Consider the following 17,746-nt stretch of genomic DNA (forward strand, 5'->3'; position numbering starts at 1 on the left):
GGTCCCCGGTGAAGCAGGTCTGCAGGTTTCTAGCTTTCTCTCCCTCTCTCTTGTCTTCCTCTCCTCTCTCCGTTTCTCTCTGTCCTATCCAACAATGAAGACATAAATAACAGTAACTGCAATAAAAAACAAGGGCAACAAAAGGGAATAAATAATTTTTTAGAAAAAAAATTGTGAAGGGAGAGGGAGATAGGGAGACACACACACAACCCTGAAGCACTATTTCACTTGTTCATGAACTTCCCCCTGCAAGTGATGGCAGGGGTGAGTGGCTCGAACCTGAGTGTTTATGTAATATATGCTCCAAGCTGTACCATCCCCCGTCTCCCAGACCTTAGGCCTAAAAGCATGAGGTCAGGCCTATGAAACAGTTCACTTAGATAGTATGCTGCTTTGCCATTATGTGTGTGCCCCAGGTTCAAGTCCAGCCCCCACCAAATTGAAAGAAACTTGGTGCTGTGGTCTCTGCCACTCTCCCCCCCCCACCTATTTCTTAAGTTAAAAAAAAAAATGCTGTCACAAGTTCATTCCCCAGTAAGTTAATAGTGTCAGAAACCTTACGCTAACACAAGAATTATAAAATTAGGCTTTGATATGAATATAATTCAGAATGTATTAGAAAGTTTCAGAAATCTGTTGGGGGCTGCTTAACAGATCTTCCTGTTCCTACAAATACTAAAATTGGTTAAGGGGCAATGGTGCTAAGTGCAAGAACCAGCGAAAGGATCCCGGTTTGAGCCCCCAGCCCCCACCTACAGGGGGGTGGCTTCACAAGTGGTGAAGCAGATCTGCAGGTGTCTGTCTTCCTCTCTCCCTTTTTGTCTTCCCCTCCTCTCTCCATTTCTCTCTGTCCTATCCAACAGCAATGACAACAATAAGAATAGCAACAGTGATAAACAATAGCAACAAAAAATGGAAAAAATAGCCTCCAGGAGCAGTGGATTCATATTTCAGGCACTAACCCCAGCAATAACCCTGGAGGCAAAAAAAAAAAATGTCAAAACTGGGGCCAGGTGGTGGCACACCCGATTTATTGCATGTGTTAAAATGCTCAAGGACCTGAGTTCAAGCCCTTGTTCCCTACCTGCAGGGGAAAAGCTCTGCTAAGTGGTAAAGAGTTGTCTATCTCTTTCCTTTCAATCTCTCTGTCTCTATCCATTAAATAATAAATTATTTTTGATTGTCAAAACTTATGCAAAATAGCCCCTGGTATGCTGGTTTATGTTTTTTTTTTTAATATTCTATTTATTTTTGGATAGAGACAGAGAAGTTGAGAGGGGAGTAAATAGAGAGGCACCTGCAGCACTGTGTTACTAATTGTAAAGCCTCCCTCCTGCACCCTTGAGCTTGGTAACATGATTTAGTCAGGTCACTACCACTTGGCCCTTGGCTTATGGGTTATTGTTGTTTTTAGTTATAAATTCACAAGTAGCATAGGAAACCTTGACCCAGCTGTTGAAATGTGATTAAGAATTATGTAGCTCTCTGCCTTGAGATTACTGATTTAAAGAGAGGCTTTTCCTTCCTCCTTTTACCAAAGAACTGCTTAGCTCTGGCGTATGACTTGAGACCTCAGAGCATCAGACATGACAGTCTTTGCATAACCATTATACTATCTCCCCTTCCCCCTGAAGACTTTGATTTCTAAAGTAAAATTACCAAGTATGTTCTGAGTCATCACAAGATCAGCTTTATAGATGAGAAAATAGTCAAGGCTTGGCTAAAGTTTCTTACTAAAGGAAGGCTTCAAACCCTTTGTTTGAACCTTAAAAGTATTCTAGAGTGGGCTGGGGAGACAGCATAATAGTCATGCAAAAAAGACTTCATGCCTGATGCACTAAAATCCCTAAATTCAGTCCCCAGCACTACCATAGGCCAGAGCTAAGCAGTGCTCTGGTAAATAATAATAATAATAATAGTAATGGCAAAATAAAATGTTGAACCCTCAAAAAAACATTTAAAAAATATCTTAGACTGTGTCTATTTGAATGGAAAAGCTGGTGAAATGCATGTGCAAAGCACCAGCTCCACAAAAATAATCAAAAGACCATGTTTGTGGGTCATGGTTTGCCAGCCTTTCTTATAGACTGTTAGCTGCTAAAAAATAAACTAATTTAAGAGAGGGTGGCATAATGGTTATACAGAGAATTTCATGCTTGAGGCTCCGGAATCCCAGGTTCAATTCTCCAGATCGCCACAAACCAGAGCCAAGCAGTGCTCTGGTAAAAATTAAAATAATAATTTAGAGAATTATTTGATTAAGAAGTCTATAGTATAGTAAGGACTGGGGTAAATAGTATAATGGTTATGCAGAGAGACTTACACCACTGAGACTCCAAAGTCACAGGTTCAGCCTCCTGCACCACCATAAACCAGAGCTATGCAGTGCTCTGGGGGGACAGGAAGGTGAATATATGTAAAGGCCAGTTTTCTTCCATTGAGGAAGCTGTTTATAAAAATTAACCAGTCTTGTATGGCCCAGGAAGTGGCATAGTGGTTAAAGCACTGGACTCTCAAGCATGAGGTCCCAAGTTCAATCCCCAATAGAGTAATGTCTGGCTCTTTCTCTATTTTTCTAATAAATAAATAAAATATTAACAAAATTAAAATTAAAAAATCCAGTCTTTGGATGAGAGGGAAAATTAAAAGTGTAAGAACATAAAATTCAGAGACCTGAGTTTGTTTGACTGAAATCTTGAATGAACTTTTAAGAATAGTTGGGGGGGGGTCGGGCGGTAGCACAGCGGGTTAAGCGCAGGTAATACAAAGAATAAGGACTGGCTTAAGGATTCCGGTTCGAGCCCCTGGCTCCACATCTGCAGGGGAGTCGCTTCATAAGCAGTGAAGCAGGTCTGCAGGTGTCTTATCTTCCCCCCCCCTACATTTCTCTGTGTCCTATGCAACAATGATGATAATAATAACTACAACAATAAAACAACAGGCAACAAAGGGGAATAAATAAATATTTTTTTAAAATAGTTGTGGGAATAATCATGCTAACCCCAACTCCCTAGAGTGTTGTAAGACTAGGAAGAATACTGTGGAGAAAAGATGGTATGACTTTAAATTTAAAAAATTAAGCAAACATTTTTTTTTTTTCCCCTTACCTGTTCTTCCCATAGGCCTTGGATTATTGTCACAGCATGGGAATTATGCACAGAGATGTGAAGCCTCATAATGTCATGATTGATCATGAACATAGAAAGGTAAAGTGATATGTGGTCTTTTTATATTTTTATTGAGAGGATTAATGGTTTACAGAAAATTGAGTTGATGGTACATATGTAAAATTTCTCAGTTTTCTGCAAAATGCTCACTCCCAGCTCAGGTTTTCTTCCATCATCATGCACCAGGACCTGAAAGCTAGCCCCCTCCCCCCCAAGTAAATTAATTTGATTAAAAAGTCCCTTACTTTGGTACAGTACACCAAACCCAGTCCAAGTGCTACATTATGTTTCCCTTTCTGTTCTAATTTCTCAACTACTGTCCATGAGTGATATCATCCCATATTCATCCTTCTCTTTTTGCTTATCTCACTTAAACGTGATTCCTTCAAGCTCCATCCAAGATGTGATGAGGCAGGTGAGTTCATTCTTAATAGCTGAGTAGTATTCCATTGTGTATATATACCACAGCTTTCTCAGCCACTCATCTATTATTGGACACCTAGGTTTCTTCCAGGTTTTGCCTGTTAGAAATTGTGCTGCAGTGAACATAAATGTACACAGGTCTTTTTGAATGGATGTGTTTGATTCCTTTGGATATATCCCAGGGAGAGGAATTGCTGAGTCATAAGGTAGTTCCATTTCTAGCCTCTAGACTGCTCTCCACAGGAGTTGGACCAATTTACATTCCTTCCAGCAGTACTAGAACCCTTGCCTCCACATCCTCTCCAACATTTGTTGTTACTACCCTTCTGATGTATGAAATTCTATTTTATCAACTTTAGAGTTGTTGTCAAGTCATCTTGGGCACTTTATGTTTATCATCAGTCATAATCCTTGGTATCTATTTGGTATTTTGTAAATATTTGGTCAGTGACTGAACTAGGGAGTGGTGGGAGGATATTGGTGTTAAACAAGAAGGTTTTTATTGGAAAAGTAGCATAGTTACTAACCCTATCTCATTTCATTATTTCTTGAACAACTACTTCATCTACACCTTGGCATGCTCCTCGAAAGACTACATTTTCCTTCTAATCCTTGCAAATGGCTCAAAAGTTCTGGTTTTACTAAATGAAAACTTTACTACATGACAATTAAAAAAAAAATAGTATAGTATGCCAGAGTTGAGCAGTGCTGTGGTCTCCCTCTTTAAAATAAGTAGATTAGTAAAAAATACTTTAAATATTTTTTAAAAAGAAAACTGCTTGCTAATTAACAACTTGAATGGATCTCATGCTGAGTGAAAACAATTTCAAAATGTTAAAGTGATGATTTGGGGCCAGGTGCCACACCTAGTTAAGTGCTCATATTACAGTGTACAAGGACCCGGGTTCAAGCCCCTGGCCCCCTCCTGCAGGGAAGTAAGCTGGTCCCTCTAAAGAGTGTCCATGCCACCTAAAAGGTAGCACAGTGGATCAAGAATACTTTCAAGCATGAGCTCCTGAGCTCAGTCTTAAGCATTGCACATAAATCTCCTTAGCACTCAAGGAAATACATTCTTTCATCATAACTTTTTCTTTTTCCTTGTTTCTTAAAACAAGGAAGATACTAAGGTAACTGAAGTTAGTACTAGAGTAGTAAGACATTACTCAGTCCAGCTACTCCTACTATAAATCATAATCATGCTTTTTGTACAGTGGGCAAGTAAGATTATCTCCTATCCCTGCTAGTACTTTTTTCTGCTTCTAGGGTATATCATGGTAAAAGCTGGGGTTTTATGGCTTTTCACTTAATTCAGTCAACAAAATACATTAGATATATTACATTCTAAAATTTATAAAGAAATGTATAAAGATATATATGATTTATAAAGAAAGAAATGTAGAATAAATGAATATACAATAAAGAATTATTGATTATGCTAAAGAAATATATCTGGGCCCAGGAAATAGCTCATTTAGTAGAGCACATACTTTACTGTGTGTGGGAACTCAGGCTTGAACCCCAACAACGCATGACAGCACCATGTAGGGCACCAAGAGGAAACTACATATCTGAGGTTTGGAGAAGGTAAAAGCAATGGTCCATTCTCCGTGGATAATTAGAAAAGATTTAACTGTTAGGGCTAATTTAAGTATCTCCAGAAAAGAAACTTACCAGTAGAATACAGTTAGATGATAAAGACATTCTACTCAAATCAACAGCTTCAGCGATTTGTAATAGCACAAAATGAGATCATATCTTTCAGGAATTTTGAATCCCACTGCGAGCATAGGTACTAACTAGATCAAACTAAGGAGGTTTTCATCCAAATTTGATGGGTGGTCAGAAAGAGTTCTCTAATGGAAATGTGTGGGGTAGTTTGAAAGATAAAACAGCTCATGGTTTATTTGTTTTGTTTATGTTTTCCTTTCAGCTACGGCTAATAGACTGGGGATTGGCTGAATTTTATCATCCTGGCCAAGAATATAATGTTCGAGTTGCTTCCCGATACTTCAAAGGTCCTGAGCTACTTGTAGACTATCAAGTGAGTAAGGAAGGATACATAAATTTTCAACCCTATGTTTATTTTGTACATTATTTGTGGAAAATAGCATTTTTTGCTTTTGAGTGGGCCACTTATGAACATCCAGTAATATTTTTATATGTGTGTAAATATTAGTCACCTTAATTTATCTGTCATAACTTATGTTTTGTTATTTCTCTTATATTCATTAGAACATGAATAAATCTATATATTTTTTATATTATTATTATTTTAACCAGAGCACTGTTCAGCTCTGGCTTATGGTGGTGCAGGGGATTGAGCCTGTGACTTTGGAACCTCAGGCATGAAAGTCTTTTTGCATAACCTTTATGCTATCTATCTACCCCTGCTTTATTTGAAAGACTATTGAATATAGATGAGAGAAATTTGAGGGAAGGGGGAGATAGAGATGGAGACGGGGGCCAGGCAGTGGCACACATAGTTACGTACTTACACTACAGTGCACAAGGACCCGGGTTTAAGGCTCTGGTCCCCACCTGCAGGGGGAAAACACGAGTATCTTCCCCCTGCCTCTCTCTGTTTGTCAGCCTCTCTTGATAGAAAAAAGGATTCCAGGGGCCCAGGTGGTAGCATAGTGGATAAAGTATTGCACTCAAGCATGGGGTCCAGAGTTTGATTCCCAACATCTCATATGTCAGAGTGATACTCCTTTCTCATCTCTCTCACTGATAAATAATAATTTTTTTTTAAAAAGAAGACAGGACCCAACTGAAAGCAGGGGAATCCTAGAGCAAAAATATGTGTATATTAACATTGGAAAAGGAGAGAACAGGTAGTGGTGTACCAGGTTAAGCACACATAGTACGAAGCATAAGGACCCACGCAAGGATCACAGTTTGAAGCCCCCGAGGGTGTCGCTTCACAAGCGGTGAAGCAGGTCTGCAGGTGTCTTATCTTTCTCTCTCCCTATCCTATCCTTCCCTCTTAGTTTCTCTCTCTTGTCCTGTCCAGAAAAAATGAGCACAGGAGCAGTAGATTTGTAGCAAAGGCACAGTGATAACCCTGGCGGCAAAATAAAACAGTGAAAAAGTCATTCAAAAGGTGGAGGGGGGAGTAGGTCGCATGATGGTTATGCAAAGAGGCTATCATGCCTGAGGCTCCAAAATCCCAGGTTCAATATCCCCACCACCACTATAAGATAGAGCTGAGCAGTGCTCTGGTAAAAAAAAAGAAAAAAAAGTCAAATAACATAGGGATTTCCCTTTAAGATTTAATGATTATATGAGAGAAACGCTGTTGTATCATTTGCTGTGTTGGGATTTAAATCTCATAGATAAAATGAATGCTCGTTTGCTCTCTATTTATGGAACCATCTTTCCTGCTGCACAGATTGCTTTCTTATTTTATTTCATAGGAGACAGAGAAAGAGAGAGATTCTAGAGCAGTACTCTAGCATATGCAGTGCCAGAGATCAGATTTGGAAATTCATGCTTATAGTTTCCAGAGCTCTACTGCTGCAACACCTCCTGGGCCACACAGATTTGTTTCTAAAGCAGGGTTTGGGGGTCATAGAAGACCAAAAAAAGAAATGAAGGTCGGGGCGGCTGGTGGCACACCTGGTTAAGTGCACATATTACAGTGTGCAAGGACCCAGGTTTGAATCCCCTGTCCCCACCTGCAAGGGGAAAGCTTCACAAGTGGTGAAGCAGGCCTGCAGGTGTCTCTATTTCTCTCTCCTTCTCTATCATCCCTTCTCTGTTGGCTTCTGGCTATCTCTATCCAACAAATAAATAAAGGTAATAAAAAAATTAAAAAAAAAAAGAAATGAAGGTCTAGAGAAAAGGGCTCAGACTAGTAGAATGATAAAGTACTTATATTCTTTTTTTAATATTTATTTATTCCCCTTTGTTGCCCTTGTTTTATTGTTGTAGTTGTTGTTATTGATATCATTATTGTTGGCTAAGACAGAGAGAAATGGAGAGAGATGGGGAAGACAGGGTGGGGGGGGGAGACCTGCAGACCTGCTTCACCACTTGTGAAGCGACTCCCCTGCAGGTGGGGAGCCAGGAGCTCAAACTGGGATCCTTACACTGGTCCTTGTGCTTTGTGCCATGTGTGCTTAACCAGCTGGGATACCGCCCAGCTCCCAGTACTTATATTCTTAGGGTTCCCAGTTTGTCCTCCAATACAGCATATATTGGAGTGCTGTTCTATTGATAGTCTCCCCCCACCTCTCTGTTCTTTTTCTCATATGAAATAAAATAATTATTTTTAAAAGAAAAGCATTGTTACTGTAATTTTTTATTTTGAGATAAATATACTTCATATCTGATAATTGATGTTTACTTTTATGCAGATGTATGATTATAGTTTGGATATGTGGAGCTTGGGTTGTATGCTGGCAAGTATGATCTTTCGGAAGGAACCATTTTTCCATGGACATGATAATTATGATCAGGTAATATATATATATATATATATTATTCTCATTAGGAAACTTTCTGGTCTACTAATTAAAAACTGCAATTAATCTTGATAAAATCCATGTGCCGAGATCCACTGGAAGGAAATGTATTCAGAATCTCTAAGGGTGGAGTCCTAGAATAATTCTCAGTTCTTAGCTTTCTCAGCCAATCGGAAGCATTAAGCTTCAGCTTGGGGTTTTAGCAGCCACCAATGTATCTTTTCTGTGTGTGAGAGAGATGGACTAGAACACTGCTTTACCACGGAACTGCTTTTCCAATCTTTTTCAACAAGAAAGAGACCAAAATAATGATACTTTGTTTGCTTTTATATAGTGGTTGGGCCTTATGCACATCTTCTCCCTGGCCCCAATTTACTGTTTTGAAATTAGTTTTTCCCAGTGGCAATGTATTGGTGTTTCAGTGTGAAATATATACATGTAAATATTTTCTACATTTTATAAAATTCAAAGAATAATAGTTGAGAAATAGGTCTTTATTTTCTCTTACTGGGAACTTCCTATTTACTTATTTATTGGTGATTTAACAGTGTTTGACAGAACTATAATAATTTGGGGGATATAATTTCACACTCATACATGGTCATGGTGTGAACTGGGAGTGTTGGCTGGGGGGTTAGCATACAGTAATGCAAAAGATTTTTATACCTAAAGTTCTGATGTCCCTGGTTTGATTTCTCCACCCTATAAGCCAGAGCTGAGCAGTGCTCTGATAATTAAAACAAAAAAAACCACTGGGTTTGTATTCCCTAACAGGTTGCCTTATATGTCATATTTCTGTGACCCTTTTGTATTGAGTTGATATGTGTCAGTAGAAATATAGATGGTGTTTTATTATACTAGCCCCACTTCCCCTTGAAGATCAAGAGGACATTTCATGCAGAACAACCTTGGAATGATTCTAGGACCTAGAGAAAGGTATTACTGCTTTGAGCACAATGATCACTTTTAATGTGAGTCAAAGAATACCAGCTGGCTTCAGTTTAAATCAGCAGCTCTCCATCAGACACCATGCAAGATTAAGAAATGTAGTGGGGGAATACTTTAATTCTCTTACCAAGCAGATCACTGTCTATCTGATAAGAAATTCAAATGCATAAGGAAATAGTTATAATCTGAAACGTCAGGGTAGAAAAAAAGTAGTTGTAAGTATAGGAGCATCCAGGGGCCCAGGAGGTTACACTGGATAAAGCAAGCATGAGGTTCAGTCCCCAGCATCACATATACCAAAGTGATCCTTTGATTCTTCCTCCTCTCTCTCTCTTTCCCTCCCTCCTTCTTTCTCTCCCTCTATCTCTTTATCTGTCCCTCCTGTCTCTCTAATAAGTAAATAAGTAAATTTTTTTAAATGTATAGGAGCACCTGAATGAAGTGATACCTGGGTTGTGAGGGTAATAAATAAAACTTCACCAGGAAAACATTTTAAGAGAAAGCAGTGGTGGACGATAGCTAACTTGGGTAGCCTTGCTGCTTTACTATGTGCACAACCCAGGCTTGAGCCCAACCCCCACTGTATTAAAGGAAGCTTTAGGGCTCTAATCTCTTTCACTCTCTGCATCTCTGTCTCTTGGGTGGGGGAGATGGGTTACAAAGCAAGGTTTACTGTTCCTTTCTGATACATTCATTGAGATGCTCATTAAAGGAATTTTGTATGTAAGCCAATTCTTGATATGCACAGAAATTTGAGATAAATTATGGTACACCTTTCATACTTGTAGATAGGACTATCCCTTTGTTAATTTTGTCATGGTTAATTGTTTAATTATGTAATGTGGTGTGGATTTTTATCTTCAATTCTAGTTGGTCAGGATAGCCAAAGTTCTGGGGACTGAAGATTTATATGATTATATTGACAAATACAACATTGAATTAGATCCACGTTTCAATGATATCTTGGGCAGGTAAGTCAAAACAGAATCTTGGCATCTGTGCCGTACGTACTTTGGGTGTTGATTAGCATTTTGGTTTCTCAAATAGCTGTGTTTTTTGCCACAGTACTTGTATACAATTGGACTGAATGACAGTTTTCCCAGCTTCATTTTTAGTGTTGTCTGTGGTAGTTAAAGTTAGGATTGCTATGAAGTCCCTCAGCTCCCCACCTGCGGGGGGTCCACTTCATAAGTATTGAAGCAGGCCTACAGATGTCTTTATCTTTCTCGCCCCTCTCTAGCTCCCCCTTCTCTCTCTCAATTTCTGTTTTTTGTTGTTGTTGTTGTTTTCTTTTGAGGGGGCCTCCAGGGTTATTGCTGGGGCTCGGTGCCTGCAGCATACTCCGAATCCACTGCTCCTAGAGGCCATCCTTTCCCATTTTGTTGCCCTTGTTGTTGTTGCTATTGATGTCATTGCCACTAGATAGGACAGAGAGAAGTCGAGAGGGGAGGGGATGACAATGTGAGTGAGAGAAGGACAGACACCTGCAGACCTGCTTCACCGTTTGTGTGTGAGGCTAATGTGATGACCACTACACTGCGGAAACCACATGCTTCACCGCTTGTGAAGTGACCCCCCTGCCGCTAGGGAGCTGGGGGCTCGAACCCCCAATGTAAGAATCCTTACATTGTAAGATTGTAAGATTCTTACCCCAATGTAAGAATCCTTACATTGGTCCTTGCGCCTCACACCATGTGCGCTTAACCCACTACGTTACTGCCCAACCCTAAATTTTTCTCTGTCTTATCCAATTAAAAAGACGGAGGGAGTCGGGTGGTAGTGCAGCAGGTTAAGTGCAGGTGGTGCAAAGCGCAAGGACTGGCAGAAGGACCCTGGCTCGAGCCCCCGGCTCTCCACCTACAGGGGAGTCGTTTCACAGGCGGTGAAGCAGGTCTGCAGGTGTCTTTCTTTCTGTCTTACCCTACTCTCCATTTCTCTATGTCCTGTCCAACAATGATGACATCAATAACAACAACAATAATAACTACAACAGTAAAACAACAAGGGAATAAATATTTTTTTTTAAATGCAGAGTGGGGGGGAGGCCTCCAGGAGCAATAGATTCATACTGTCGGCACTGAGCCCTGGTGATAACCCTAAAGGAAAAAAAAAAGGATTCCTATGAAGTGACTGAAATGTAGATTCTAATAAAAGGTTGCACTTAGTTTATATAAAAAAATTAAGTTCTTAACTTTGCTTACTTCTCCAAATGATAACACCCTTCACCCACTCCCCAAGAGAAATAAATCAAGATAATTCATGCTGGGAGTCAGGCCAGGCGGTAGCGCAGCAGGTTAAGCGCATGTGGCGCCAAGCACAATGACTGTTGTAAGGATCCTGGTTCAAGCCCCTGGCTCCCCACCTGCAGGGGAGTCACTTCACAGGTGGTGAAGTAGGTCTGCAGGTGTCTGCCTTTCTCTCCCCCTCTCTGTCTTCCCCTTCCTCTCCATTTCTTTCTGTCCTATCCAACAACAGCATTAATAACAACAATAATAATAACAGCAGCAACATGGGCAACAAAAATGGGGAGAAAATATAGCCTCCAAGAGCTGTGGATTCGCAGTGCCTGCGCCAAGTCATAGCAATAACCCTAGAGACAAAGAAAAAAAGGTAATTCATGCTGTGAGACAAAAAAGTAGGCGGCAGCAGGTCTCTGAAAATAGGTCTAGGCAAGATGTTAATTGATTCACCGCTTAGGAGGAGGAGGGCTTTCCTGATGTAAAGGTTTTTGCTGGCCAAGTGGCAGAGATGTTAGCAGTGTAAGGATGACAAGCCTGATTTGTCCAGCTAGCTAACCTTCCAATATAGCATTCATTACTGTAAAGTAACCTGAGTTACGTTTTATGAAAGTGTTAAAGACTATGATTTGATTTCTCTTTTCTACATCACAACTATTTCTAGTCCCCAGTTAGTTGCTGTTTTTTTTGTTTTTTTGTTTTTTTTTTTGTCCAGTGGCTTGAGTGATATAACACTATTCTTTTGGGATGAATATGTTATTGACTATTGCTTGTAGATGCTAATGAAAATGTTAAGAATGATCTGTTAGGCTTCTCTACTGCTAGGTTTTTTTCTGATCCACTCTTTTGACTCTATAGACATTCCCGTAAGCGATGGGAACGCTTTGTCCACAGTGAAAACCAGCACCTTGTCAGCCCAGAAGCCTTGGATTTCCTAGATAAGTTGCTTCGATATGACCACCAGTCACGGCTTACTGCAAGAGAGGCTATGGAGCACCCCTATTTCTGTGAGTCCAGCAGGGTAGTTCACAGAGCTTGTGCAAACTAGCCTAGCAGACTACATGAAGTCTGGGAAACCATATAGTTTAGGGGAAAGAATCTTACAAAGCAGAGTTAAAACCTTAGCTATCTCTAGCTCACTACAAAACTATGTGACCCATGATGAGTTTTTATTTATTTATTAATGAGAAAGATAGGAGAAAGATAAAGAACTAGACATCACTCTGATAGTTTCTAAGTAAACTTCTATATTTCTATGTGAATGATACCAGCTAAGGAGGCTTAAAATCTTACTGTATAAACATGTAGCCCAACATTTGTGGGTATAAAACTAGTTGTGCTGTCTTTGTGAAAGCATGTGGAAATGCCACTTCAATGTGCCTCTTCCTCGCTGATAGTAATTTCAATACTAGACTGTTCCTTGTGAGGTAGAAGTTGTTCCTTGGATTTGTAGTGACTTGATTATATTCTAGTTCAATCTCTTTTACCTGAAGAAGACTCACAGGCAGATTGAAATGGACCATGAAGTCAGCATTCATAGCACTAACCTATATAATCCTATAGCTTTGGCCTATTTTGGCACCAGGCTTGAGCAACTGACCTGTGAACTAGAATAAAACCAATTTACTTGTCTTAGGCAGGTTACATTTTATTGTCTCTTTATGACACAATAGAATTAATTTAATTTTACATAACTCTACTATAAAATTAACTTCATTTTCCTATCATTTTGGTTTAAGAATTGATCTTTATTACAGCTTGATGAGAGCGAGAATTCTAAAGTAGTGTATGTTACTTGCCTAATTCATGATAAAGACATTTGCTACCTTAAATTCTTGTGAGAATACAAATCATATACCATATGTAAATAAAATTCAGAGAGTGAGGGTGACCGCTTTAAAGCCCTACTAATTCATAGTCCTTTATACATTATGGATCCTAACCCTTTAGTCTCTTTTCTAGATACTGTTGTGAAGGACCAGGCTCGAATGGGTTCATCTAGCATGGCAGGGGCCAGTACACCTGTCAGTAGCGCCAACATGATGTCAGGTTAGTTCATTGGTAAATTAAAGGGAAAAAAGGGCAGGGGAAATATAATGGTTATGCAAAAGCACTTTCACCCTCTCTGTTTCTCTCTGTACCATAAATAAGTATTTTTTATATCTGAGACTTCAAAGTTCAGGTTCAGTCTCCAGCACCACCATATGCTAGAGCTAAGCAGTGCTTTGGCTAAAAAATTGAAAACGGGGCTAGGCAGTAGCACAGCAGATTAAGCACACATGGCGCAAAGTGCAAGGACCGGTGTAAGAATCCCAGTTCAAGCCTCAACTCCTCACCTACCCTATGGGGGTGGGGAGTACTAAATTATGGATATCCATTTGATGAAATATATGACCAAATAAAATAATGAGTATTTCATTCACTCAGTGACAGTATAAGAGGAGGCAAGCTGCCAGAACCATGTCTAAGACCAGTCATAAACAAGAATATATAAATTTGCCCATATAGGGTTTTATATCCATATCTTTATAGATTTGCGTATATACATATGCTGCTCAGAGTCTTATTTATTTGTTGATAGTTTATTATATTACTGTGCCTAATTTATACATTAAACTTTTGTCATGGGTACACACATATAGAAAAATGGGGGGAAGGGTGCCTACTGTCTCTGGATTTGAAGCTTATTCTCTATGGACAGAAACAGGTAAGGCTAAAAACTAACCACTGTAATTTTGAAAGGTTATGGCTAACTTAGGCAGTATGGTATATGAGAGCTTTGCTCTTTGCTTCTTAGTGTGATAGTAACTAATCATATAGCTACTTAATTGAAATAAAATAAATTAGTTTCTTAGTTAAACTAGACCCATTTCAAACGCTCAATAGTCATGAACACCTAGCACAGATTATAGACCAGAATTTGGTTGAATAGCCCTACTCTTAGGCTTGGGTGGGAATCCAAACATAGTTTGTCGATTTATACTTAGACAAACTGCTTAAATTCTCCAAGCTCGGATTTCTTTACTTACCTCCTAAATTTAATAGAACTTGCTGTTTTATTTTGTGAGGATTAAGTTTAAATTATATTTAATAAAAAGAAATTTTAAGGAGGGGGTGGGCAATGGCACAACATATTACCATGTGCATAAGAACTCAGATTCACATCCCTGCTTCCTACCTGCTGGGGGATGCTTCAAAGGAGTGAAGCAGGCCTGCAGGTGTCTTAGCTTTCTCTGTCTCCTCCTCCCCTCTCAGTTTCTCTGTCCTATCAAATAAAATAGAAAAAAAGGAAAAAATGGCCACCAAGAGCAGTGGATTCATACCAAGCCCTAACAATAATCCTGATGGCAATTAAGAATGAATGAAATCTAGTTAAGGAGAGACTTTCAGTGAAAATAGTTATTGTATCATTTTTTTTATGTCACTACTGTAAAAAAACTAAAGGTTATGATTTCCATGGTTGGTTTCTGGCTCACTGTCAACTATTTTCTTTCAGGGATTTCTTCAGTGCCAACCCCTTCACCCCTTGGACCTCTGGCAGGCTCACCAGTGATTGCTACTGCCAACCCCCTTGGGATGCCTGTTCCAGCTGCCGCTGGCGCTCAACAATAATGGCCCCTTCTGTCTCCTGATGCCTGAGCAGAAGTGGGAGAGTCTACTCTCTCCTTGATGCAGCTTGCGCTTGGCCGGGAGGGGTGAAATACTTCAGAAGCACCGTATCGAACCGTTGCTTGTGGATTTATAGTAGTTCAGTCATAAAAAAAAAAATTACAATAGGCTGATTTTCTTTTTTTTTTTTTTCTTCCTTTTTTTTTTTTAACTTGAACTTTTCATAACTCAGGGGATTCCCTGAAAAATAACTTGCAGGTGGAATATTTCATGGACAGATTTTTTTTTTTTCTTCCCTTCCAAATTCAGTTTGTCATCTCTAAAGAACAAAGATAAACCAGCCTCAATCCCAGCTGCTGCATTTGGGTGGAGATTTCTTCCCATGCTTTCCATTGCTCTCCCACCATCCCACACTTGGGGCGGGGGTTACATCTCATGCTCTTCTCCAGAGATTACAAAAATGTAGCTTCTCAAAGGAGGTGGGAAGGAAGGGAGGACCCAACCTGTAAGAGCAGTGTACGACTTATCACTTATATCACTTTGCTTCAGAAGTGCTTCAGTGGAGTTACCCTGGTGAATCTAGTGGAACTATGTTTTGGTTAAATTGAAATGCTGAAAAATCTACCCAAAGTGCAGACAGATTCTTGAAAACTTATCTATAATATGAATCATGTCTTAATGACCTAATCCTCAATCCAACTCACAACTTTAGTTTCCATTTAGTTTAAAATGTTAATACCTTCCCTCCCAGGCTTTTTACCTTGGTCCTCTCTCCTTTCATCTCAACATGCTTATTGCTAGTAAAAGGGGGAAGGCAAAACATTTTTCAGTTTTCTTTGACTTGACCATTTTGACTTAAGTTAATGAACACACCTTACTTCCTTTTGCAAAAGAAGCAAACAACTGTATAGGTTTTATGCTAGCAACTAATTGAAGAATGTGGCCACACCGAGTTTCATTTGAGCTTTTTGCTTTTTCTTTTCTTCCTGCCTCCCCCCTCCCGTACATGTCATCCAGTGAGAAGACCTGCCCCATGTCCTTGTACATGTATCTGAGAGGTAGAACCAGAGCCACTATCTCCAGTGAAACTGAAATGATAGATCTGTAATTGTGAGAAAAAGATAAACTCTTGTTACAGCCCTGCCACCCCTTGCTGTGTGTATATATACAATACTTTGTCCTTCATATGTGAAAGATCCAGTGTTGGAATTCTTTGGTGTAAATAAACGTTTGGTTTTATTTATCAAGGTTAGATTTAAGTTCCCTGTTTAAAGGTCTTGCTGGGTGGGTGTCTCACGTTCACACCTGAGGGGCCTGCCAGTCCTATACCATGGAGGCTTCCCAAAGCCCCCATTTTTATACACCCCTTGTTCAACCCATGGTACCGGGCAAGGCAGAAAGGCCTTAAAAAAAGCACCACAAGCCAAAGCGTCTCTGGGGACTAAGGATCCTTTGCCATAAAACTCATTTTGTGTCTCAGCAGTGCAGGGATTGGGGATGGAAAAAGTTGCCAGTCTTTGTGTGTTTGTGTGTGTGAAGTGGATTTTTCCACTGTTATCCAACCACCTAAGTTTATCAGGTGCTTCACTGAGGAAGCCTAGTTTTTTAAGCACAATAGCAAAACCATCAGCTCTGTATTTTCTCCTGTTACTTTATTACAGTAGCTGCTTATGGGAACTAGGAACAATTCTTCCAATATATTTTAAAGCCTAAGTCTTAGTTCCCTATCCTCCTACCTTTGTAAATTCACAAGCCTTTCTCACCTGGGCATCATAAACATAATTGTTTGAGGAGTTGAATTTAATGAACTTACCTAACTTTGTAACCCATCTTGGCTTTAGAAATCAAGGTGGTGGCTTTAGTGAATATAATGATAATCTGTAGAGAATGCTAAAGCCTCCTTTTATAATGCTTCTCAACCATATGGAGAACATTCTGTGTGGCAGGGTGATTTTCTTTCTTGTGGCCACTTACAGTGGATATTTATTGTTCTTGACCCTTTTATGCCCTAGAATGCTGTGAGGGTTCCGTGTTGAATTTGTGCAGAAGCTAAAAGCACCAGATGTGCCAGAGATGCAATTTGTGATTATGTTTGCACTGGATTGTGACTTAAACAGGACACTTAAGACTATTTCTTTTGAAGTGGGGAGGAGGGTTGTAAATCAAGACTTCACATCCCACCCTTGTAGGTCAGAGAATCTAGGTGTATAGAATAAGGCTGATGTGGAAAACTGCAGACAGCTGGACCTCCTAAAACATCAAACCTTACAAGGAGCTGGAGGTGAATGCAGAGGACTCTAAAATGCCACCCAAGAGCCTTTTAAAATAAGCAAAAAAAAAAAAAAAAAAAAGCTATTTATGGAGTCACTGCAAAAGCATGGGAAAAAAGACCCAATTGGGTGGGTGGGTGGGTAGGGGACAAGGATTTACAGAGTAACAACTTCTGTGTTGTAAATTACCTCATCTGTATACCTTGTACTTGGGACACTTTATTTCTCAGCACTGTGTCTGCAGTGATTAGATGGCAGGAAATTGGGATGCCAGTATAAGGCATTTGTGTTGGCAGTTACTCTGAAAGGATTTTAAGGGTTTTTTTGTTTTTTACCTTTGAAGTGCCCCCCTTCCTTTAAGTTTGAAGTCGGAATTTTTCCCTCCCCCCCCCCAATTTATTGGTTGTAATTGTATTGTAATTGGTATAACTAAAAACTGTGCTGGGAAGAAGTTGTGCCATGAAGGTCTTTAATTTTCTTTTTTAAAATAAAAACATTTAAACAAATGAAATGTCCCTGCAGCCTGAGCAATATGCCTCTCCAACCGACATCGTGTATTATAGATGGCTCAGTTCTTTTGTGCTTTGGATTTTAATACTGGGTTGGTGGAGATGTGAAGTGGGGTG

General features: G+C 39.6%; 1 protein-coding gene across 1 annotated transcript in view; it reads left to right on the forward strand.

Annotated features, from left to right (window-relative positions):
• The window catches only part of CSNK2A1 (casein kinase 2 alpha 1), a 48,521-nt gene extending 32,424 nt beyond the window's left edge, over window positions 1-16,097 (forward strand). Inside the window, 8 exon segments of the mRNA XM_007523044.2 lie at window positions 3,123-3,206; window positions 5,521-5,631; window positions 7,949-8,050; window positions 9,875-9,975; window positions 12,100-12,248; window positions 13,204-13,290; window positions 14,738-14,808; window positions 14,810-16,097. Coding sequence (XP_007523106.2) covers window positions 3,123-3,206; window positions 5,521-5,631; window positions 7,949-8,050; window positions 9,875-9,975; window positions 12,100-12,248; window positions 13,204-13,290; window positions 14,738-14,808; window positions 14,810-14,911 — 807 coding nt within the window. The 3' untranslated portion in view covers window positions 14,912-16,097.
• The last annotated feature ends 1,649 nt before the right edge of the window (window positions 16,098-17,746 follow it).

The sequence above is a fragment of the Erinaceus europaeus genome, chromosome 1 (assembly GCF_950295315.1).
Source record: "Erinaceus europaeus chromosome 1, mEriEur2.1, whole genome shotgun sequence".
Taxonomy (NCBI): Eukaryota; Metazoa; Chordata; class Mammalia; order Eulipotyphla; family Erinaceidae; genus Erinaceus; species Erinaceus europaeus.